Here is a 24,068-nt window from a genome sequence, read left to right as displayed (position 1 = left end):
ATTTCTTCAATAAAAATGAAACTAAAATCCTGAAAACAAAGGTTTATTTGTGTGAATGCATAGCAAACATATTTAACAAACAAATTTACCCAACATACAGTAAAAAGTTGTATAGATACACATGAAATGCTACATAGCCATCGATAACAAGGCATCCAAAATGTACATAGTTATCGTGCAGTCCCCTATGTTGTAGTAATAAACACAAAATGCAAAGATGTTCTTAAAAGAAAAAGAAAAAAACAATAAAGCCTCTCTAAAACCTGAGTTTCATATTAAAGCAAAACGAGATTCAAGTAACAACTTGTTACCACTACAGGAAAGCAACAATGTGAAATGCAGCTACAGTAGACAAGAGTTTGTTTAATAATGATTCTGAAATGTTCAGAAAATAGTTATTTCTGTCAATAAAACAGATCGACACTGTGACACGTGATTCGCTCCTTAGACAGAACAGCAGCCTCCTTCAGGTAGGATAACTTGACTGAAATGACTTCAAGAAAAAACTGTGACACGCTCCATTACAGGTCTAGACACTTTATAATAGTACAAAATTAATATAAAAACAATGCGTTAGCTTTATTTTATACAAAAACGTGTCAGCTTTGTGTTCTAAATCAGAAAGGAGCCATTTTTGTACAGCACTTAAATGTGACTGTCATGAATGTTGCTTTTAAATGAACATTTGAAAGTATCCAGTCAGTGTGTGGGCAGGTTAGATAGTGTGTCTGTCAAAAAAAATACAATCATGAACTAAGCATTGGTCAGGCACACAAACCAACAAACAAGGATTATCTGCAATGCAAACCGCCATAACTAACAATAAAAAAAATATCGGAAGCATTTTGTCTGGTTTATCGAGCTCCAGCGCTGACTCACAATTAAAACACACCAATAAAATCAAATAGCTACTCTCCAAAGACAATATTTCTGAAATAAGAAATATGTCTAATGATTGATTTCAGCAAACATTTCCAAAACTTACTTATATGAAACCTTCCAACATCTTCAATTCACACAGTCCTGTCGCTCATTGCCCTGTTCGTAACCACATGCTCATCAGAATGCAAAAACCAAACTACCTGAAATTGAAGCGGTCATTAAAAAAATCTTTTTATTGCATTAATAAAATGACACAGTGTGGCCTTCACTGCCGATACCTGAACTAATGTTCCCAATCTTTAGTGCTGTGCGTCCGTCCTGAAATGCAGACCAGGCAAACAAACAGTTTTTGAAAACAGTAAAGGGAAAACTGAAAGTGTTTTTTCTTTTTCTTTAGGCATGTGTAGGTGTAAAATTTACAAAAGGCTGTAAACAACAAAACGACAAAAACATTTGAAAAATGTATACGCAGGATTGGGTACCTAATAATAGCTGTAGTTGTGGACGTGGTAACGTCATATACTCTCACCTGTCTTTGTATCTGGTCCATGCATTATAAAAAGGAAACTGTTTATGGCAGTTTGTAGCCTTTTCAATATAGGATAGAAAGGAAATCCTTATAATAAATTAATTTCTGATATGTTGCTTGAACTATGAAATTGTACTGTGTAGGTTTATGTGATTTCTATTGTTCCATCCAGCTTTCCGATCTACCAAAATTCAGCATTTACTGCTCCCAAAACGGACAGTGCCCCCCCTCATTATTTCACAGTCCAGAGTACCAGAGACATGAGATCATTGGCCAGAGTGGTTTTCTGCTGCTTCACATCCCTGCAGAATGATGGGTGTTGTGTTTGCTAGGCAGCAAGAAAAGAGCGCTGCAGTTATTTGGCCTGCTTTAGTTTTTCGATGTGATGGCACAGTTTAAGCGCCGGGCCTAGCTTTAGGCCCATGTACTTCATAATGACATCACTGCGCAGCAGCATCAAGGCCTTGCCGTCGATCTCCTGCAGGAGAGTTAACATGACAAGTTAGTGATACACAGTGGAGTAGATGTAAAGGGGAAAAAAACAAAGCTCACATGTTTTCTGAACAGGTCGATGTGCGGGCCAAGAGTCTGAGGATCAGCTTCCTGAACGAACCGGATAACATCATCAACTGTCCATGAAGTAGCGTTGTTGCCCAAACCTACTTTGTCCTGTTTCATGTGGTCTGGACCCGTTGTTGAGCTGGCTGCAGTTGAATATGAAGGCAAGAGAATGAAAAAGTTAAACCTGTTTAATACATTTTTTATAATATGTCTTCTTCTTTGACTTTCGGCTTGTCCCATCAGGGGTTGCCACAGCAAATCAGCCACTTTCATTGTGGATGATTCGCATGGTTATCTTGGCAATGTTTTATGCTGGATGCCCTTCCTGACGCAACCCTCTCAAAGTAACTGGGCTTGGGACTGGCACAGAGGTAGAGAAGGGAACAGGGAGCAGCCCGGATTTGAACCCTGGTTTCACGGACGGAAGGTGTTGCAAACCAGCACAAGCTAAACCAGCTCCCTCTTATAATACGTCTCAATTATGCAAAAAACTTCTTTATGAGCTACGGAATTGAAAATTTGCAACCTTTTACTACCCTGTTGGCATTATTCTACTAATATTTTTTTTTTGTTGAATTCTGCAGGTGAAGCCAAGAACATAGCAACATTTCTGGCAGAAAAGCTGTAGCATGAAACCATTAGAAAATGCAATGGGTACTCCTGTTTGCAACAGTGTGTGTTCTTGTTACATACAATGGTTTTATATGCCAAAATATTCAAAAAGAAACATTTAACATGACAACCCCCGGTAGGGATCTGAGGGTTTTTGGCTTGTCTGAGCACATGGAGGGTCAGAAAAAGAACCGGCCGCATCTTAAGGGAAGCACAAGTATGTCTAATAGTTTTCATAAAGCTCGTACAACCACCTTAGTAGACGTCATTGAAAATGGAATGTACAATTGTCATGCTTGTGTTAAGTGTATCATGAAGTATTCATTAGGCTAATGGAAGTTGAACACTTATGACGTACAGGCGACGTATCGTACGGTGCCCCTGTGGCACACACTACTCATAAGTAAAGTGCGAGTACTAGTTCCTTACTGAGCTTGCGCAAATTCCACACACACGGGGTGAGCAGGTGGTATGTAAATGCCTGTAGGACGACCATAGGCTGTCCTCACAAACTATAGTCAAAATGTTTAATTTCCAAATTCCAACAGTCAGACTGCATGAAAGAATATTGGTTTGCATTGGAAAGTAGTTACTAAAATTACATCAAAGTTTTAAGGTGTACTGGTTTGTCTTTAACCTTACCCTCAACTCTTCTGTATGTACTAACTGGGCTGATCTCAGTGGGGTTGGAGCTGACTCGCCGAAGTGGGGGCTGCGTTTGCCCGGGGTAATACGCCCGTTCCCTTTTTGCAGCTCTGTAGTCCAGTGTGTTGTGATGGGAGCGGGCGCTGGGAGTCACATCCTTTGAAGAGTTGTCTTTAGAAAGGCCATTCTCAGTGACAGAGGATGGTTCTGATATATCAGAAAGGAAGAAACAAACACAATACAAATGACACAAAAAAAGGTCAACTAAAACAAAAAAGAAAGAAAAGCAACACATAAATTGAGACTTTCATCAGATGAGTCTACAGGTTGCTGAAAAAACTGCAGTGATGGAGGTACAGCGTAATATGTGTTCTATGAATGTTTAGAGGTCATATCCCAGTTCCTTGACTCCTCACTACTAAGTAGTGTACCATGTAGTGTGTTTGCCATTTTGTAGTGCTGTCCAAATCTACAAATCCTAAATCGAGTGCCCTACAAATCTCCCTGAAGTCTGTAAAAAAAAACAAAAAAACTGTCCAAATCTACAAATCCTAAATCGAGTGCCCCACCAATCTCCCTGAAGTCTGTAAAAAAAAAAAAAAAAACTAGTGAGCATCAATCCTCACTAGATTGGCGAATGTAAACCACAATGCATTGTGTTTGAACAATTTTTCATGTTTTTCAATTTTTAAAACACCATCCAATTTTTTATCATCAGAACACAGTGAATTCATAAAAATACCTTTGTAAAATTTTCACATTTATTAAGTTTTTACTCTTTGATGTCATATTTGCTGTTTAAAAAGAGCATGGTGTTTAAATGGGTTTTAAAATCCAGGGCACTAGATGGACCTGAACTAGATAGTTTTTTAATAGTTAGGGAGTAGGGGGGGAACTCGGACATAGCCAAAGATTTTAGATCAATCAATCCGCGCAAAACGATTTAAGTTCATCACCACCTCACAATTATCACACAGTTTCATATATAAAATGGATTTTTACAATGCAGCAATAGAGATTTAGTGTAGCGTGATCATTTAAAATGCTATAAATTTTCAAATGTAAACTAAAGAGTTTGATTTGGCACAAACAGAAACATGAAATCTAAAATAGCGCCCATTGTCTTTTTGATTACTTTTGTAGAGAGTTACAGTTACAATAGCGTTTTTCAGTTAGCTTTATTAAAGGATATGAATCAAACTACCTCCTTTCAACTAGATATGAATGATGGGTAGTGTTGGGTTTTACTGCACATCAGTTACTGTATGCGTACATTTTTTTTACCTGATTTGGTTCTGCTGTAAAAGCGTGTGTTGCTGCTGTAGGGGCTAAATGGTTGAGAGCTGAACAGACTGTCACTGTCCAGATGTTGGCACATGTTCTCTAAAAACCGTAGGACCGAAGATGCACTGGAGACAGAGGGTAGCTTCACATAACGGATGCCATGTTCCGATCGAACTGTGGGCGGAGCAAAACAGGTTTCTCTTAGCATGTGCATAAAAAATACCCATCCGTTACACAAACACATGCAGACACACACATGTATTAGCAAGGTGGATAAACCAAACAGCAGATGGTTCAGGGTTAGAGCACTCCCTTTATGAAACCATCTCAATCACCCCACCCCACCCCCACCCTGCCACCCAAGCCAAGCCTGCATAGATCCACAAATTAAAACCCCTCTCCCCTCAGTCTCAGTCCCTTTCCAATCCGTTCCCCCAAGGGGGACGCAGTGCCAGAATCCAAAACCAGGTTAGACACACATGTCACTTCTCATTACCCACTCAAGTGTTACATCAGCTGCTGGAGTGCTAGATGTGTTATTCTTCACCCCCCTCATTGTTTAGCTATAAGCAACGCTCATAAATGACCCAAAACTAAACCTGGAGGATTACATCTTCTGTACATGCAGCAAATTATTTAAAAGCATATTTTGTAAATAATTAATAATAAATATTAAAAAAGTATTTCTCTTAAAAAGCACAGAAATTTTTTTTAATAAATATTTCCTGCAAACCAGCACCATTAGTTTCCCTTTTGGTAAACAAAACATGCACCCAAAGGTGCCTTTACCTCTGATGACCTCTCCTCCTGTGTGAGACTGACTCTGTAGAAAGAGCAGCAGCACAGAGGGTTTGAACGTGCAGTCCACGCAGGCCTGGACCGCCTGCTGAAGCACTGCATTCACCGGAGCAGGACCAAAGTGATCCGGCAGCTGCTGCACTAGTTTTCGGTCGAGATGTGGCCCATTGTCACCGTGCTTGTTAACATAGACACACACTAAGGAAACACAAAAAAAGAAGACTTAAAAAATATATATTTTATCTTTTTACAGTTGGTACTTAATTCCAGTTTGCACTGTATAAATCCAAAGTTATTTAAGGAATCAAAGACATCTCTTATAGTTAAATGATCTTCTACTAAATTCTACATTTTTATAAATAGTTTTACAATTTTGATAACCAAAACAATGATGTTAACAGATATTGTGTTCAGCCTAAGGATAATGTTTACATGTGTCTTGTAAAGATTAAATAATCAATCTTTGTTTTTGTTTTTTTGTTTTTTTTTATTGTCCCACTGCATAAACCTCTGGGTTATTGAATTTGAAAAATGGCATATAGTCCCTGGATTTCTTTTTTAGATTAATTTAGTAATTTAAATACTGTAAATAATTAGTTAATTTTCTAAATATTGCTAGCAAAGATTTAGGAAAAAAAATTCTATTTAAATTTAAAGCAAATTTTAGAGTACAATGATTTAAAACTTTATAAAATAGTCTAACAGTGAAAATGTCACAATTAAAGATTAAACCATGAACTAATGTGCAAAAGCTAAACTTTTTCTCAGCTGAAGATTAAAACATAATGATGGCCTCAATGTGCCTCTAAATTCTGATTTTTGTGTATTTACTTTTACTGCATTAATATCGCCATTGTTATTATTTGTTCTTCACCTGTACAAACTACATTCGAGCTGTTACTTAGGCTGTTTTCCACTGAGACGTGGCTGGCACTCAGTCTCGTTTCTGGAGGTGGAGTCGTTTCTGGCGATGCCCCCAGGGATTGTTCCACCAAGGGCTTTTTCTGGAGTAGAGAACAAATGAAAACCCATCTCATTAAATCTCTGCTACCACAAAAAGATGCTAAGGATTTGTGATGGAAAGTTTTAACTTTACATTAAGACCCATTCATCATATTACAATTGAAACTTGCTGTGTTCAGTTTATTTGATATAGAATTTTGTTTTATTAGTCCTGCACATTTATCCTGCAACAACTCATCTTTGACCGTGTCTCCTCTTCATCAAAATCATTTCTGCTATAACAAATCCAACATAAAATGACAGGGTCACTAAGACTCTGCATAATAGATGATGTGTCTCACCTTGCCCTTAGGCTTAGGTCCTCTCTTCTTGTGTGGTCTGGGGGCCAGCTGAGTCTCAGAGCTGGTCTTCACTTGGCTCTGCGATGCTCCATTTACTGCGGCTGCTGCTGCAGCCTCAGCTGCTGCCTTTAACAAAGCTATGGTCTGGGACTTAGGACGGCGACCTCGCACACCCTTGCGGACCGGTAGGGGCGGCAAGGGATGGGGCAGTCGGTATGAGGTCTGCATGGAGGAGGAGGAGCTGTAAGAGGAGCGACGTGTTGCCGAGGTGGTAGAAACTGGGGAAAGGAGAGCGCCTGGGAGGGTAACTGGAATGGTAGATGAAATAAAAGAGAAGACATTATGTCATTTTTGTTATTTTTTAAAAGTTGTCAAATGGCTGGAAAGGGTTTTTTACACTACTCAAGCTGTGAACTGTTTTTATTTGCAAGTTTTTGTTGCAAGGAGTTGAATTTGTTCTCAGTCACAAGTAGCACTTCAATTATTCAACTAAGCAGTAAAGTTCTGAGCAGAATATTAAAATACACCATGTCTTTATCTCACTAAGCATCAAGTAATAAGAGCAGACCCTGCAGAGGAGTTTGAATTTTTTAAATAAATCTTTTTAAATAAATCCCAATCCCAACCTAAAATTGGATTAAAACCACAAGTCCACAGAAGCTTGCCTGCTAATCTCACACTGTACAGTTTTCTTCTACAAATACTACAAAACAGGAACTAACGTGAACTTTTGTGTTTTCATTTACAAGACAGCACATTTCTTAAGCGTCTTTGTAAACCTGACAGCAACTGTAAATGCAACAGTCAACAAATACATTTACAGGGGCTTCAGATAAAAGCAACGATGACAAAACCGGATAATGTTTACAGGCAAAAGAGAATAAGCAGGAAGCTCAACAAAGTTGATTTCTATCCATTCAGTTTGGGAGACTACAAATGTAAATGTTGAAATGAATCCCAGAGATATTGGTCGACCTATTATCTGCTACGCAATCATGTTAACAGTCCAAGCAAAATTTCAGTTCAAAAAGATTTTATACCAATGTATCAAAAAAGTTGGAACAAGTGCAGGTTTTCCCTGAGCTGCATCAGATTTTCTTAGATTAATAAAAAAAAAAATAATAATCCTAATTTTAAAAGTATAATCCTTTCAGTGACTTCCAGGTTATGCTTTCTTCCTATTAGGATTAGCTGATGGTTTTCTGGAAAAAACACACATTTAGAATGCATCAAATTTTAATGCCTTTGCATGCAAAATTTATGTTTTTTCTCTTTTTTTTTATTTGCAATTCTGAATTTTTGATTTGACCCCTCACAGATGAACACATAGCATGTGACCTGCAAAGCACAAGGACAGGAAACCCCCAATTTCTCATGTACGATTGTTCTATCTTTTAAACAAAACACAACCCACAAAGCAGCAACATCCTCTCACTTAGTTAATGCAAAATGAGTCTGCAGCAACCCACCAGTATTTCAACACTTCAACTTGACGTTGCTACAAATATTGAATCACCTAATAGTATCCCAACAGAGGTTTGAGCATTTGGGGAAACAAGATGACTAACTGAATTTCAAATTAAAGATAAGATGAATATGTGTTTGCAAAGTTTTAACCACAATTACTGAACCCAATAAATAATACTGGAACCGAAACTATTTTTTTTTCTTTTTTGCTTTTGCTAAATTTAGGTAAGCCCATGTAAAGTGATGGCTCAGCTTCCTGTTCTAAATTAAGAGAAAGACACTCCATTTGAGATACCATCATGTAATTATCATGGAGGGGGTGAAAGAGCAGCAAAAAGTGATAAGTATCTTATATTTCAATGACAAAGTCTAGTTTGGTGAGGCAATGTCTGAAAGCGCATGGCCATGCTCTCAGGGGGGGGGCACAGCTTTTATCAGTGTCCTTACTGAAGGGATATGGAACAACTATGGAAGCTTTACAGTATTCTCTAAGGGGCCGACCCGGTCACCATGAAAGCAGCTTAATTGGAAAATGAGTGAAGGTGGGTGTAGAACTGAGCAGGCTCTTGTTTCAGGGCAAAGGGGCTTACTTGCTCACCAGTGGCAGCTGCACAAAGCAAGCTTACAGAACGATAGAAGTGCCAACCTGTGTGCAGACAGCTATGCTTATATACAACCCGCCAAAACCCCTCCGCCATCCCACAGCAGATGGAAACGTTTGCAGGGTGCCAGACACTTCCAGGGGGGGGCTTTTATTCACCAGGGAGAAACTTAGGTAGTGGGACGCGCTCTTTGATCTTTCCTTATAATCCATTCAGAAAATGTGACAGGCATCAAAGCAAAACATGCCATTTCCAAACGAGTGACTGATGCCGAGCTCTGCCTGAGATTGGTTTATCACATCACACAAACCAGATCAAGCCCTTCTGTGGAATTACACCTTTCATGAGAATCTCCTAAAATTCCCTCTCATCCACCCTGGAGGATGATGGCATCATGCATCATCTGTCAGCTTGCTTCAGCTTTGGATCAATATGATGCATAAACTGAGCGACACCGAAGCTTAAAAAACAGCCAGAGTTTAAATATCATTTACTATTCATTTGGATCCAGTTTTGGCCTGTAGACTTAGTGACTGAGAATGAGCATAAATTTAAAAAGAAACTCAAATAGACATGTCTTGTAACAATGCAGCTGTATTTTTAGCCTTTGAAATTTCATCTATTTCAGGTGTCTTCCCATTTCAGCCTTTCTTTTTAAATCTGATATTTTTACATAATTGTACTTTAAATTTCACCAGATTTTCTTCGATTGACAGCTGGGTGCCAAACCTATTTCAGGCTTAATCTTTGCCATTATGAGTTCTATAGGTTGCTTTACAGATTATTAGTCCAATTCCCAGTTAACATTTTGACCGTTTTTATGGTTGAACGGCAAAAAGTCTCATAAAGTTGTAATAAAGAAAACTGTAAAGAGATTTTGATCATACCTAAAAATGAGCAAATATAAAAGTAATTACCAGTATATGTTTTAGCAATCCATCTCTATATAGAGACATTATCGTCATGATAAAACTCAACCTGAGTGAGCCTTAAAAAATAAGGCAGTGTTTTAGTTTGGACACACATGGGAGCAGCACATGAAAACGTGGAAAGAGGGGATGGATTTACCCCTCATCTAATTATACCCTCACAAACATATACCCCCATGATGAAACACATACACACCCACTCACACACGCGCTGCTGTTTAAAATTAATTTATGACAAACTGGAGCTTCGGGTGTGTAAAAAAGGAGAGGAAAGTCCCTTAAATAGCTTTGAGCCACAGTATAGAAATACATTTTCACTTTCTCCAAAATAAAAAGCTCATGGCTGTTTTATAATGTATTTAAGTTTCCTTCAAATGTGATTTTATAGGAACCAGTTCACAGATAGGTGCTTTTATGTATTCAGGTAATTTCTTTTTGCATTTTTGTAACATTCTCTAAAAAGACAAGCAAAAACTTACAACTGCATTTAGAACAGTGCTGTAAATCTGCTGAATTTAAGCCTTTTCTCCACAGACAGAGGTATTTCAGTCTTTTACAAAAAATTTTAACAAATAAAAGCAAATAAAACACCTCTCTTCATGCTAATTAGGACAAACAGCAGCAGATGAATAACAAAGGTGGCACTATAACAACTTTTAGTTTTCCTTTTTTTATAGTTCATGAAAAAAACAACTGGATTTCTTTAAAAAAGTAATTCAAATAAATGCTAAAGAATCTGTGAAGTTTTAAAAGAATTAATTAGAACTTCTCATTGCCCTAAAATTTTTGTTACAGTTTTTTTAAATTCTGTCCCAAGGATTCATATTACTGCAACATAAATGTCAGTAATCTCAAATCACCAAATATGTTCTAGTTTTTCTACAAATAAAAGTCAATAAATGGTTACAATTTCATATATGCAAACAAAAAAATGCACCACTCACCAGGAAATAAGCCAAAAAGCAGAACTTGATGGCAGAAGTTGTGGGAGTGCTGAAAAGAGCTGCAGCAGCAGTAACGTCCAAAACAATAAAAGTCACAGCTTCCTGGTTCACTCTTTTAGCAAGCCTTCCTGTCACAGACTCTGCTGATTTCCCTCTCTTATTTTCATTTCAGCTCTATCCTTCTCATCTGCACCTCATTGTCTGTTTTTTGCGCCTCTATCAGCTGCAGGACTCCCTCCTTGTTTTTTCCAAGCAGAAGCCCACAACAAAGCCCACCACGCTGAGGCTGCCTGTGCTGCTGGCTGACGCTGCTGCACAGCTTCCCTCCCAATGAGTTCACGGGAGGAGGAGGGGAGACGGGGAGCGGGGTGTTTGATTTGAATAGGGGGTAGGGGAAGGGCCAAATCAGCAAGAGAGGGAAAGTAGCGTAGCTGCATGAGTAGGGTGGGTGTGTGTGTGTGTGGGGGGGGGGGGGGGGGGGGGGAGTTCTGAGGCCTTTATTAATGCTATCTGTAGGCCATATCGACAGTATGCATCAGTCACCTGCTGCTAAGCAAGCCTGTAGGGGGGGGAGAGAAAACAGGCTGGGGTAAAGAAAGGTTAATGGCGGGACACCAAGAGACGAAGGGGGGATGGGAGATGGGTGGGGGGTAAAAGGTTAAAGTGGATTTGGAGAGTCCTGATTGAGAGGGTTGAATGAGGGCAAACTCCAGGAGTTTGTGTACACAATGCAGACATTCGCAAACACTGTAATGACCCAGTAGGAGTTCCCCTCTTTGGTGAAACTCTAGACTCTTTTCAGGCACTCTGCGCTGAAAGATGGTCCGGTCCAGCATCAGGACTGGGGAGTACTCAAATATCACTCTGACTGTGAAGAGCAGAGGAGTCAGTGGAGGATCGTGAATAAGCCACTCTAAAAGTATGTCAATATTGACTGAGGTCCCAGTTGCACATTCAGGAATAGATTACCTCTTTAGCAGAAATTTGTCATATACATTAATTTTAAATCATCAATATAGTAATTTAACTGATTATTGCATTTACAATAAATCATTCAACTCAAATCATCTTTTGATCTACAGTGTATTTTAAAAGTGTTTTTTTAATTATCATTATGCTGTTTTAGTTAAAATAAAATAAATACTTGTGATTTTATTTATTGTTTTTTTGTTTTCTGGGACAACGTTTCTGCAGAGCGGCAGTAGTTCATCAAAAATTCACCACTGAGTTGTGGGCGGAATTGTTGGCGCAGAGTAAGCTTGCCCCCTTCCATCTGTTTACACTCCATCCCGCTAACTTACAGCCCCTCACTACCACAACTTAACATTAGTGGTGCAACAAAAATGGTGAGCAATATTAAAGCTAACCAGTTGTACAATTTTTTAATAGATGCCAGCTCAGACGAGGAAAACAAAGATGTACATGGATCTATTTGTCTGCAAGTGGATGCATCAGAATGGAGCGGAGCAGGGAGCTTGTGAATTGTGTGGTAGCTCCTATGTCACAAGTATTAGCTTTTTCCAACTGCCATTTTTTCATCTGCTCCTGATTTGCAACAATTTGAATAAAGGAATAACTCTAAAAAAAATTTAGAACAAATTTCTTAATATAAGTTCTCCATCGTTAGAAAAATTCCATAAGAACATGTTGAAAAGACCAAAAACTTGATTTTCAACTGAGTCACTCTTTAAACGTGATTTTCTTTATTTCTTTATTTCTTTATTCATTCATCCTGTTACCTGATTTTCTGCATCCCTCTTTTTTTATTTGTTTACAAAATATAAATGTAATCCAAGCATTTTAGTGAAGTAAAGCTAAGCTTTTAAAGTTCATTATTTGAAACTGCCAACTACTTTTCAGAATAATCGGGCCAGAGAATTTTTTCAAATATTGTTTGTTTCCATTTTTACTATCATAAACATTTTAAACACCCATTCAAAATACTGAAAAGAATGACTATTTTTTTCTTTCTTCTGATTCCTCCTTTTGTGACGCTGGAAAATAATTTTGTCATCATGTTTTTCAAAAACAGGTTGTAGTAGCTAACATGCAAAACAAAAAAGTATTTGTCGAGCACCTAAGTTTGAGGATGATCTGTGCAGTTGTTCATTTTTACAGTCTCTTACATGATTCTCCTGGAAAAAGCTCAAGTTATCTTTAATGTCTAATGCCAGTAAAAGAAAAGAATAATTATCTCTGAAATAAAAACCATTTATCCAGCTGAGGGGACTTTGGCAACCATGCACATGTAAATAGATTTGCTTATTCATTAAATGAAGAAAACAGTCTGAACACAGGTGACAAAAGACGATTCAAGCATCATTTCCCAAAGTAAATTTGCAATTTTTAAGATTTTGAATTGGTCGAGTATTAATACGAATTAAACAATAAAACAAATGTATAAGAATAAGTTTGGAAAATGTACAATGCATGAAAGCCTAAATACACTCTACAAAGGGAAGATGTTGATTTTAGAGTCATATATATTTAAAATAATAAATATAACAGAATTTTACCAAAACATTAACTTGTGTTTAATAGCTCTGTAGTAACGGCTCCTCTTTCAGGTTTTTTTCAAGCGGTGCGAAAGAAGGCAAATATTCTTCTTTATGAAACTTTGTGTAAACTTCAGACAGAGGTTTCAAGAGGAATGGATAACTTTTAAAGGCCTCTCACATTTGTCTTTAGGTATGAAAAGTATTAGCAAACATTTCTAATGCACGTTTGTTCACACATCCTAGAATTCCCAGCTGCTGACACGGATTCATCAGCAACCGGATGGGTGGAGGAATCTATTTAAGAGTTGTTAAGAGAAAAGATAGAAATGGTTGATCTGAACTACACCTGTCTAACCTCATCATGGTTCTGTTTGAAAGGTAACACAACAACTTAAGCACCAGTTTTACAAGAAGTGCTGAAGAAATGGGGCTGTAATTGGTAAATGTGTAGGTTTATTTTAAAGAAAAGTCCTCACACTACGGTTTTCAGTTACAATTGCAGGTTTGTGACCTTTAAATAATAAAATGAAGATCTAAAAACTTTTTGAAATGTATTCTGTAATCGCTATAATTTCACATAATTAAATAAACATTTTAAGGACTATATAGTATAAAAGAGATCATATTCAGTTAAAAATTTGTGGATAGGTAAGAAAAATAGTTTTTGAGATGACTGTAACTGTTGATACTTCATTACTGATGTTTGAAAATCATCAGTATTCCGAATCTGCTTAATCTGTAAACAGAAAAAACAGAAAATATTTTTAAAAACGGCTCTTACAAAGGTCACTGGGTTGCTGGAGCCTATCCCAGCTAATGTTGGGCAAAGGCAGAGTACACACCCTGGACACGTTCACAGTTTGTTTTTTTTTCATCAGATTTTTAAATGAAGACTTGATGATTTTTTTATCAGTACTTTTACTTTTTGTTCTCAAAATATTTCAGAGAAGAATGGAATCCATTTTATTGCTACATTTTACAAATGTGCATACTTTGTTGCTGCATCTTATATATTAATTGTTTGTAGAAATATAGTAAACAAAACTACAAATGTATAGAAATATCTAATTAAATCATAATAATGTGCTATTTCACCTTTCTTTAGACCTTTTCCCAAAAACTCTAATAGCATAGAAAAGTGTCTTCATAACATAATTCTATTTAAAAAATTAAATCAATTTTTTGAAATCCTCTCTTTGTCGATTTTATTAGGTTGAACCCCCAATATAGTTACAATAAACAGGCAAAAAAACAAAAAATCAAACGTAATATCAATTAAATAGTGGGCCCTGAATCTATATTGTAAAAAGTTTAATTTTTTCAATGGAATTATGGAAACAATCTTTGGAGTCTGTATATCACTTCATAATAATGAAAGGTATGAATAATTATCATCATTAAAAATTTCGCTTTAAACTGATTTTTTCCATTTTTAGAGGTAAAGTAAAGAGCAAAGTAAACAGTTTTCTTTTATATAGTCATTATACAGCAAAAATATTGCATCTCAGTCACATGTCTTTGTTGTTACTTCTTTTAGGAAAAAATAAAATAAAACATGTTTTATGGTTTGAAAGCCGCAAAATAAGTAACTTAATAGAGAATATAACTGTCCAGTCGCTCATTATTCCTCATGGCTAAACATAAGTGCAGCTCACAATATCCATACAGACTGACTCATTCATAAAAAAATCATCTGCGAATCTTTACTGAGTGTTTAGAATTTAGCTCTACTCCCCTCTAGTGGTCAGAACAGACACTAACCCTCCATGATTCCAGACACAACTGTATATCTTCAGCTCTCAGCTTGACTAAAAAGATGAGCACTATGAGCTACTTAAGCCTCCCCTAGTAAAATCTGTCATTTGCTGCCTAACAAACTTGCCTTTTATCTTTGTGAACATTTACACACACCTCTGCCTCAGCTAGGAGCACTAATGACTGTTAGACGCTAAAATGAGTCATAGGTTAAACTAGTCATTCCATTTACAATCTGAGTTGTTGCCTAATTTTTGCTCAAGTACCCTTTTCTTGTGGCATATTTTCCTCATTGAGGATTTTAGATAGTGTGGAATCAGGAGCCATTATTACAGTACAATAATATAATTGAATTTGCCTGCAAATGCACCGGACCATTAGGATAATTTCCATCAACAGATCATTTCAACAGAAGCCATAAGCCAAAGCAGCACTCACAGAAATTTCCAGGTGGCTGTAAACTGTGTTTGGTCAGAGCACACCAGCCCACGGGGAAGATGTCTCTGGAGTCGTAGGAACACCAGTAGTCAAAGGCGCCTCGCCAGCCATCAAACATGACAAAAATCTCCTGACCTCTGACCTCTCCCACTGTGGCAGGACAAATCAGATAAGGGTTCTTTCTGTCCACCGCCTCCAGTTTCATGCCTGGCTGAAAGTAGTTTTTAGCGGGGCTGGGTGGTTCCTGCACAGAAAGACAAAGGGTCATGAAATGCTTCATTAGTGTTATCCATGAGGAGTAGCAAGGATGTAGGCACACACCCAACTATAATCCTCCTATAATAAAACAAGCGTGCGTCCTGTGACTGGCATATTGTAAGTACAAATTCAAAGTTGGGCAATAACTCAACCCAATGCCTCTTTGATTGACAGCCAGTATTAAAGGATGTATTGAGGGTTTCTGGTTTCTGAGTGTGGCTGTGACTGAGACTCCCCCCTCATTCAGGGGTTCTGTCAAAAGTAAAGGACAAACGTGTCTGATCATCAATGGCACTTTAGTTCTGCAATAAATTGATTATTTTTCAAAAGCAGAGGCAGATTGTAGAGTTTATTGGCCTATAAAGTCAGGACTTTCCCTCAAAGAAGGCATTAATTACAATAGCAGGTAGATATTTTTTGTCTTTTTTTTCGCATCTATGATCCTGTCTTTGAAGAAAATCATAAGATTTCTGAGTTCCTACCTTTAGTTTATTTTGGGATTCCGAGAAGTATAAAGCAAAGAACATAAAACAGTTTGTGCTTTTGTGTTATAAATTTATTTTTTAAATCCCTAGGTGGGTTGGAAGCTCCAAAATATGAACATCATTTAGCATTCAAAAGGATGTTTATAAAAACTTAAGTTAAACTAGAAAAAAACGGTGTGAAAATTTCTCATTGACAAACTGTCCTTTTTTTAACACGAGTATAAAAATTACATTTTTTTTACATTATTATTAGGTAGACTGTGATATTCTGGTGTCAAAATAATAAATAACAAAAAGCATCCCTTTTGCCAAGCAACTACAATCCAGACTCAAAAAGTTTTGTAACCTAATGACAATATAAAGGCATCACTGATTTTATAGAACAGAGGTTTGAAATTAGAAAACCACAGGTCATCCAGTATCATGAGATAAGTGAGGAGCAAAAATCAACTAATGTCTATTCCCAGAGTGTTTATCTACAGTCTGTGTCTCATAGTTGACGTGTATCAATGATGTACTTTACAGACCTCTCAACCCTTTAAGTGGGACGACTTGCAGTCGATAACTGACAATTATGTTTTTATGCATCACTGAAAATCTTCAATTAAAACTAATATAAACGTTAAAAGAATAACTGTCCTAGCTCTCTTAGCTAGTAAAAGAAATAATGAACATCAGTTTGTTAACAACATTTAAACATCATTTATGTTTATTTTCTTTATAAAATGTTTTTTCTCATTCAAAAAACAACTTTGCTTGAAGTGTTTTGCTTTGTTTTTGGTTAAATGTACCTTCTTAAAAGCAGAAGCAGGGGCCATCTCTGCACCACTAAGTGTACGCAGGAGGAACATGGGCCATGAGGATGCATTCATCCGGAAACCTGGGAATAAATCCAAAATAACACTAATGACAATGTTCCACTGGATAAAATATAGCTAGCGTTTGCACACACTGAAAGACATGCTTTATGTGAGACAGTTTCAAAAGCTAGTTTGTGTGAACACATTTAACTAAGCATTGCGTATATTTGATCGATATGCTACGTTCACACCGGGCCTGGAAACACGCATTCACTCCCAATGAAAAGTCTATGTAAACATGCGTATGTGCACATTTCAGGCTTCATGCGTCGCTACGCAGGTTTTTGAGGCTATTTTCGACCTAAATACGCGATCATTGAACTTGCGTCAAAAGTTAAACCAGCTGAACTTTGATCAATCAGGGACTCGGATTTGGGAGCAACATAAAGGTAGCGTCCTTTAAGGAAGTATCAACCGCTTGAAAATTGATCATAGAGGAGAAATTAATAATTGTGTTTTGAAATTATATGACACCAAGTCTTTCATATATCGGAATTGACGAGATTTTCACCGCTTGCCATTTCGTGCCAAGCCTCTTCCAACTCTAGGTCCATGTGCTAGTATTGGGTAACAACAGTCCAGTGTGAACATTGCAATGTAAAAGCACATTTAAGACTGCCTGTTTTGCATCTTCTTGAACGCACATCACATGCTCAGTATGTACGTAGCATTCGTTGTAAGGCTGACTATGATTAGCAGCCTCAATGCCATCATGTCTAGATGATGTCATCATTGTCACATTTTGATGTTTTATTTCATGTGTTAAGTTTGAAAAGCAGCTTTAATAAACAATCACCTAGCGGTGGCTGCAGCATGTCCCCGTTCCTCTCGCAGGTTCCGATCGGTTGGATGTCTAAAGAGTCAACCAGCCGCCAAAAGTCGTTGGTGTTGTCACTGCCATCCAGACGTAACCGTAAGCGCGTGCCCATCATGCCCATCACCGTGGCGATGCACACTGAGTTGGAGTTGCGAGGATCCCGTGCCTCCAGCTTCATGCCTGCTTTGAAGTCATTGGAGGGGGGGACTCTGGCCTGCACAGAAATATCGCTTTATTTGTTCTCTGGCTTAGTGAAAGCAAAAGTCAGACTGTGTTGTTCTTATAGAATTGATCAATCTGTGAAACTGTAGATAATATATCTCTGCAAATCAAATTCCAATGGCAGGAGTTACAAATACATATCCTTTATTTATCAAAAACAGTACAACAAACAGAACATTTTTGAATTAAAAGGTAATTTTTGTTGATGACCTTATTTAGGAATTTTCTTATTATTGTTAAAACTTTATAACATAAAAATAAGCTTCAGTATTTCTCTTTATTCAGTCAAAAAGACCAAAAATGTGTCCAATCCAAAATATGCTATTACTCAAATTGAACTTATATTTGCAAATCAGCAACCAACATGAAACATCCCTGAATTAACGATCAAACATTAAGCAAAATGATGGAGAAAGTGCATTGAAATGTTCCTTTACCTGTTTAAAGCAGGACGGTGACGCTGCAGTGGAGGAGGTTTCCTTCAGATAGTCCTCCCAGCTGAACGGATCTGTCAACAACATTAGGAGCAAATTGCTGTTAATATCATACAATTTAATTTAATTAAACAGAGTCAGACTAAAAAGGAGAAAATTGTTAAACAGATTGCTAGTTAGAAAAAAAACATTAACTTCTTGTTTTAAAAATGTACAAATGTTTGTTCCACACAGCTTGGACCAATAGAAGCAAGTTTCTTTAATATAAATGGCTTTTTAAAAAAGCAAATATATCAAACTTATCTTCAACTCAGTAATTTTCATGTCCCGTTTTGGCTTTTTGGCTTAAACCTGTGCGTTACAAAAATAACAAATAACTGCTAATGCAGACAGCGCCACAGAAAAATAAGTGGAGTGTTAAAAAAAAGGCTCAGTCGTGAGCATCAACGAGGCAGAGATGTGAGTAACCAACCGTTTGATTTGTCGAGGGCCGAGCCTGCTGTGATGCTGCTGCGTTTCTCCTTCTTCTCATCTTTTTGATCTGAAACCAGAAACAGGACATTCTGAGCCAAAGCGCTGTTTCATTCTTTTGCATCAAGCTGTGTTAAAATTGATGAACGGCATCAAAAATGCTCAGACAAGAGTGGACGGGCAACAGAGGAGAAAAACAGCGACGCCAGCCCACCTCTCTGCGGTGTTCGACCCATGATGACCTCCCGTCTGCAGATGAAGTCTGACGAGAACTAACCTAAAAAACACTAAAGAGAACACAAGCCTGAGAAAATAAATAACTATCTTCAACAAAAAGGACTTGCTTGTATATTTTTGAAAAAGTGTGAATATTTTGTAAAACTTAAAACCTAAAAAAAAACATTTAAAAATATTGGTTATTCACTAAAATTAACATAAGAAACATGCAGTTTACCGGTATTTAAAATTAAAAATTTTCTTCTGTTATATGTTATACAGTGTTGTTATACACTCAAAAACAGTTTTTAATTTAGTTAGTATTACGATCTTACTGAATATTTCTGTAAAAATAATTTGCACATTGAAACTGTTTTTGTTCCAGGTGGTTTGTTTTTTTAAAAGAAACTGGCCAAAGGATCCCTATTGTGTCACAGTCCTTCTTGCTATGCCCATGAGAAGAGAAGACACAGAATCAATCCACAAAATAATCTGACACATAAAAAATACAAAGATAAAAAAAGAAAGTCTCCCAAATTGTAAAGTTAAAGCTTTCCAGCCTTTCCCTTCCTTGGGTTAGCAAACCTTAGCATCTACAGAGCCGCTGCTGCCTCAGAAGACCCTGGGTCTGTGCACTGAAGCCCACTGAGTCTGAAGACGCCATAAAGATTCCAAGCTGCCATAAAAAGCCATTAGGATGTGTGGATGTGGGACGTCCACTGACTGACTTGAAAGGATTTGCAGCTCCTCCTCAGACGGGTTTAGTGTTTGCTATGCTCAGTCTGCCTCATTCAGGAGGGTCAGACAAAACTGCCCCGCCGACCAGGAAGCACTTTGTTTTTACAACATCCAGCTGCGGATCGGATTGGCTTTCAGGTTTCAAACCCAAACAGTGATGAAAACTGAAACAAGGTTGTTTTGAAGCATAACAACATGACATAAGTGAGCAAAGAGCAGGATGCTTAACATAAGAATTTCCTTTTTTGCAAGTATAGTCAAAATTTTCCTTGCTGTTAATATTTTCAAGCAGAAAAAGGAAAATAAACTGCATAGTTGTTGTTGCTCCTAAAATAAAAATGGTAATTTAATAAGATACATTCCTCCTTCAGTCTTAAAGGTTATAATTAGGCTGTAGATTAAAATAAAATCAGCATTTTCGTCAATCATAACAGACCTACAACATTTTAAATGATGTAATTTAAAAATTCACAAAAGAAAATGGATAAAAACAAATGTATGCTACAGCTATTTATGCAAACTATATTAATTTGAGTTTTGCACCGAGACAATGTTCAAAAGTTAAATAGTTACCTTCAATGTAGAAAAGCCACAGACAGGAGCTAAACACTGGGTTAACTGTCATCGGATCCTTTTCAATTCAATTTGAGTTTATTTCTGAAGAGCCTGTTGGCAGCTGAGGTGGTCAAAGAAAGAAATCTCAACCTAAGTTAATAAACTAAAAGATTCAGTCTGGATCGCTTCAACAAAGCCAAATCCTTCCTGAAAGTATGAAATAATAGCCTATACAAGATATCTCTATGTTTAGAACACAAAAGTCTCCAATTTTTTGTGATTGGTTTCTTATCAACAGGTGGCCGAATTTAAATAAAACATGAAGATCTCTGTTGCATTTTGACCACCACAGCTTATCTGAAACTCTTCATTCTGTTGTGGTTTTCTGTTTTGAAAAGTTCAGGAAAATGACTTGTTAGCTGCCAAAAACTCCCTAGATCAAACCAAAGATGGGGCCGAGGGCCAAATGCGGCCTGCAAACTGTGTGTACAATTTCTTGATTGTTGTTGGATGAATTATGTTGTAAGTCGTTGTAAACCTGTGGAAAAACTGTCATCTCTCTGTGACACTTTCTAGCTTATTTCTAAAAAGTCAACTGTAAATTTAAAAAAAGAAAGTTGATAGTGAGAGCCACCTCTTCCAGGCCAAGTTGAAATTGGCAAATTTTTTCAATGAAATATACGAAGAAAACTGTGTTTGCCTAATATGCCAAGAGAATTTGACTGTTTTCAAGGAGATCAATATCAAGAGGGACTAACAGACAAGACGTGCTACTGATGACAATCTTACTGGGAATGAGCGGTGCAATGAGAGTTTTTGGTTAGAATTAGGCCTGCACAATATACCGCAAATTTATCGTTTTCACAGTGTCAAGCTGTGCAATATGCATATCGCAAAAGACAGCGAAAATTGCAATAAATGGTTAACTTCAATGGGCTAAAACAATCCTATGGCAACTTGAAGCATTTAACGAATCAAATAAATCCCTTTATGCAATTGACCAGTCGGATGGACCCCTTCACGTTGTTGACCAATCAGATGGAGCCCTATCATGTTAGATGTTTGACTCCTGTGTTGACGAGGGTCATTTGGAGTATAATTTTTAAACTGTTGCAATGAAATTGGAAAGATGCTTTTGGTTTTGCTCTTTATTTATGTACCGAAAATTATATCGTTATCGCAATATTGATCACCAATATCGCATATCACATGCTTTCCTCATATCGTGCAGCCTTAGTTAGAATATTGTCGCTGTTCACCTTGAGGGTTCATCACAGCAAGTCAGCTTTTGCTGATTTGGTGGTTTGGCAGTTTTTACACCAGTTTTTACACAGTCCTGTATTTTATCCTGGCTGGGGACTGGCACAAGCGGACCCAGACTTGGGCCCCGTAGTGGCTATTGTTGGGCAGTAGTGTGAAGGGTCTTGCCCAAGGACCCACACTGGATGAAGCTAATCCAACTAAATTATTTGTTTTCTATATGAAGAAATGGAAAGTCTACAATTGCAATAAAAAGTTCGTTACATAGTTTTTTTTCCTTGTGATGGTATTAAAATACTTCAAATGTTATCGAGCCAAATGGTCGTCCCTAAAAACATTACCATTACACATCACCAGATCTGGCCCTCTTTGCAAAAATGTTTGGACAGCCCTGCCCTATTAAAAGGTCAGATTATGAAAAGAAAGGAGCAGCAGTTTTTTCTGCTCGATGTAAATTCAATGAATTACAATTTTATGTTTTTTTTTTTTTTTACTAAGTCATCCAACATGAAATCCTACAGAGCACCCAGACAACTGCAATATTAGGAGTTTTTGATTAGATAACTTATTTCAGTGAGATCAAATGAGGAAAAGCCACAGCTCTCCAGGCGCGTTTGGTCTCCTCTGCGGTGACATGCGGGAGAGGGGAGAATGGATGATCTGACCCCGGAGAGAGATGCGTGAGCCGCCGCAGGGCGTCACCTCCGCGGCGGAAACTTAACATCCGAACTGACCATTAAATGTCATCACATCAAGATTTTCCATCTGTGACCGTTTCTAACCTCATTAGAATAAACAATTAGGACTTAATTAGAGATTTGGCTGATCTGACAATGTGCGCCTGTTTGGCTTCGTTTTGGCTGCAGGAACGCAAAAGCCCAACAGGCACATGATTGCGTTTAGACGCGGAGAAAAGTGTGTGACGCATTTTTTGGTTATGGGCACATTTGGTGGGCGGGACACTTTCCTGCACAGCCTAAACGCTGCAAATGCAGCAACGCATCAAAAGGCGGGATAGTGCAAGTCTGCACCCAAAAGCGCATTTCCTTTTGCGATCATTGTGCAGAAAAGGCGAAGGCATGGGTGAAGGGGTAGCCCCCCGTGAGCGGCAGGGTCGCTGCCCGCCTGCACAGAATCCAGTGTAAACACGCCGCTGCTGTCTGTCTGTCGGTGCGCAGACAAAGAGCAGGAAAGACGGGCGCCTTTCCAGCGCAGCCTCGGAACCAAACGACACCCAACGCGCTCCCGGGCGGCATAGGAGAGAACCAAAGAGACACGAACCCTTACCGAGCCTCTGACTGCGCTGCTTTGATGAGAGGACCCTCACTTTATATCAGATGCGAGCCGCCATATTCGCTGCACCTCCGCGCATGTCCACAACAGTGCTGTAATTCATATTTTCCACTGGAGGCTGGAGAAAAGCAGAGTGGAAGAGGAGGGGAACTTCTAATAAGCTCATTGAAATAAGTAAAATAATAATAATAATAATATACATGTTCTAGTTTAATTACAAACAACAAGGCAAGTAGAAACGAAATTTTTGCTTTGACCTTTAAGGCACTAAAGGTGATGGCAGCTATTGCAGGTACAACCAAGCTCACTTTAATAACGACTATAGGTGCTATAGAACGACTTGGTGACCTTAAATTAAAAGAAATAATCCTCTGAGAGAACATTTAAGAAAAACAAAGATGACTTACAAGCTCATTAAAGAAACATTGTTTCTGCTTTTCAAATAAACTAACAGAGTTCATTTTTTTGAGGCAAACATTGTAGTGTAGAAATGCATTGCATTTATTTATCCTAACATTTGTTCTATTTTGACACGTTTTCCTGGTGTGGTATTAGTTATATAACGGTAAATAATAATACAAATATCTTAATCTTTTATTAACAAGAACTTCAATACCATATAACCGCTTTAGGACAAACACATATTTATGTATTTTTCGTTTAAGATCATCTGTTTTATTTTGCCATTTGTGTATTGACATTTTTTTTGTACTAGAGAAGGAAACTTTAATCCTAAAAAAAGGGATGTGTTAGTAAAAAATATCACATATAAATATAACACATAGAACACATTCTGGGTACATTTGGAGACAGAATGTATTTCAAAATTATACATATTTTAACACATTTTGTGTGTAATTTTTAAAATGCTCGGTGTGGACTTCATGAAACTGGTTTTCCTTGAGATGCCATGTTGTATTTTATTCAAAACGGCACAAATAAATGATTTTAAATGGAAAAGTCTTCAAAAACATAATAAAAACCCATTTGATGTTCAGAACATAATTGTTTATTGAATTGTTCAAATATTTATTTAATTAAATTGACAAGAATATAATTAGAGTGAATAGAATTAGAGTTTGAGTTTGTTTTTACTTTGAAAATCCCCAAACTTAAGTCGAAAGCTGCTCCAAATCTTGTCCTTAAATGTTCCAACTGTTTTGATAAAGAGCCAAAATGATGATAATCTTTTATGCTGGTAAATCTTCTAA

General features: G+C 37.5%; 1 protein-coding gene across 3 annotated transcripts; it reads right to left on the bottom strand.

Annotated features, from left to right (window-relative positions):
- Positions 1-27: 27 nt before the first annotated feature.
- Positions 28-22,977, bottom strand: LOC101175061 (sex comb on midleg-like protein 2). 3 transcript variants are annotated; one of them, XM_011488745.3, is made up of 14 exons: positions 22,852-22,977; positions 19,010-19,082; positions 18,797-18,865; positions 18,328-18,398; positions 17,648-17,882; positions 16,783-16,871; positions 15,249-15,492; positions 6,616-6,923; positions 6,186-6,315; positions 5,303-5,509; positions 4,514-4,687; positions 3,227-3,436; positions 1,964-2,115; positions 28-1,889 (listed from the first exon to the last, which is right to left on the bottom strand). In XM_011488745.3, exons 2-14 carry the CDS (start codon positions 19,029-19,031, stop codon positions 1,767-1,769), a joined length of 2,034 nt encoding a protein of 677 aa, XP_011487047.1. In that variant the 5' UTR covers positions 19,032-19,082; positions 22,852-22,977; the 3' UTR covers positions 28-1,766. The 3 variants fall into 3 exon arrangements, with proteins under 3 accessions (XP_011487047.1, XP_011487063.1, XP_020568389.1); XM_011488761.3 differs by having other exon boundaries at positions 6,213-6,315; XM_020712730.2 differs by having other exon boundaries at positions 15,384-15,492.
- Positions 22,978-24,068: the final 1,091 nt, after the last annotated feature.

Source organism: Oryzias latipes, chromosome 3 (genome assembly GCF_002234675.1).
Source record: "Oryzias latipes chromosome 3, ASM223467v1".
NCBI lineage: Eukaryota > Metazoa > Chordata > Actinopteri > Beloniformes > Adrianichthyidae > Oryzias > Oryzias latipes.
Note: the sequence above shows the minus strand (reverse complement) of the source record. Positions and strands in the feature narration are given on the sequence as shown.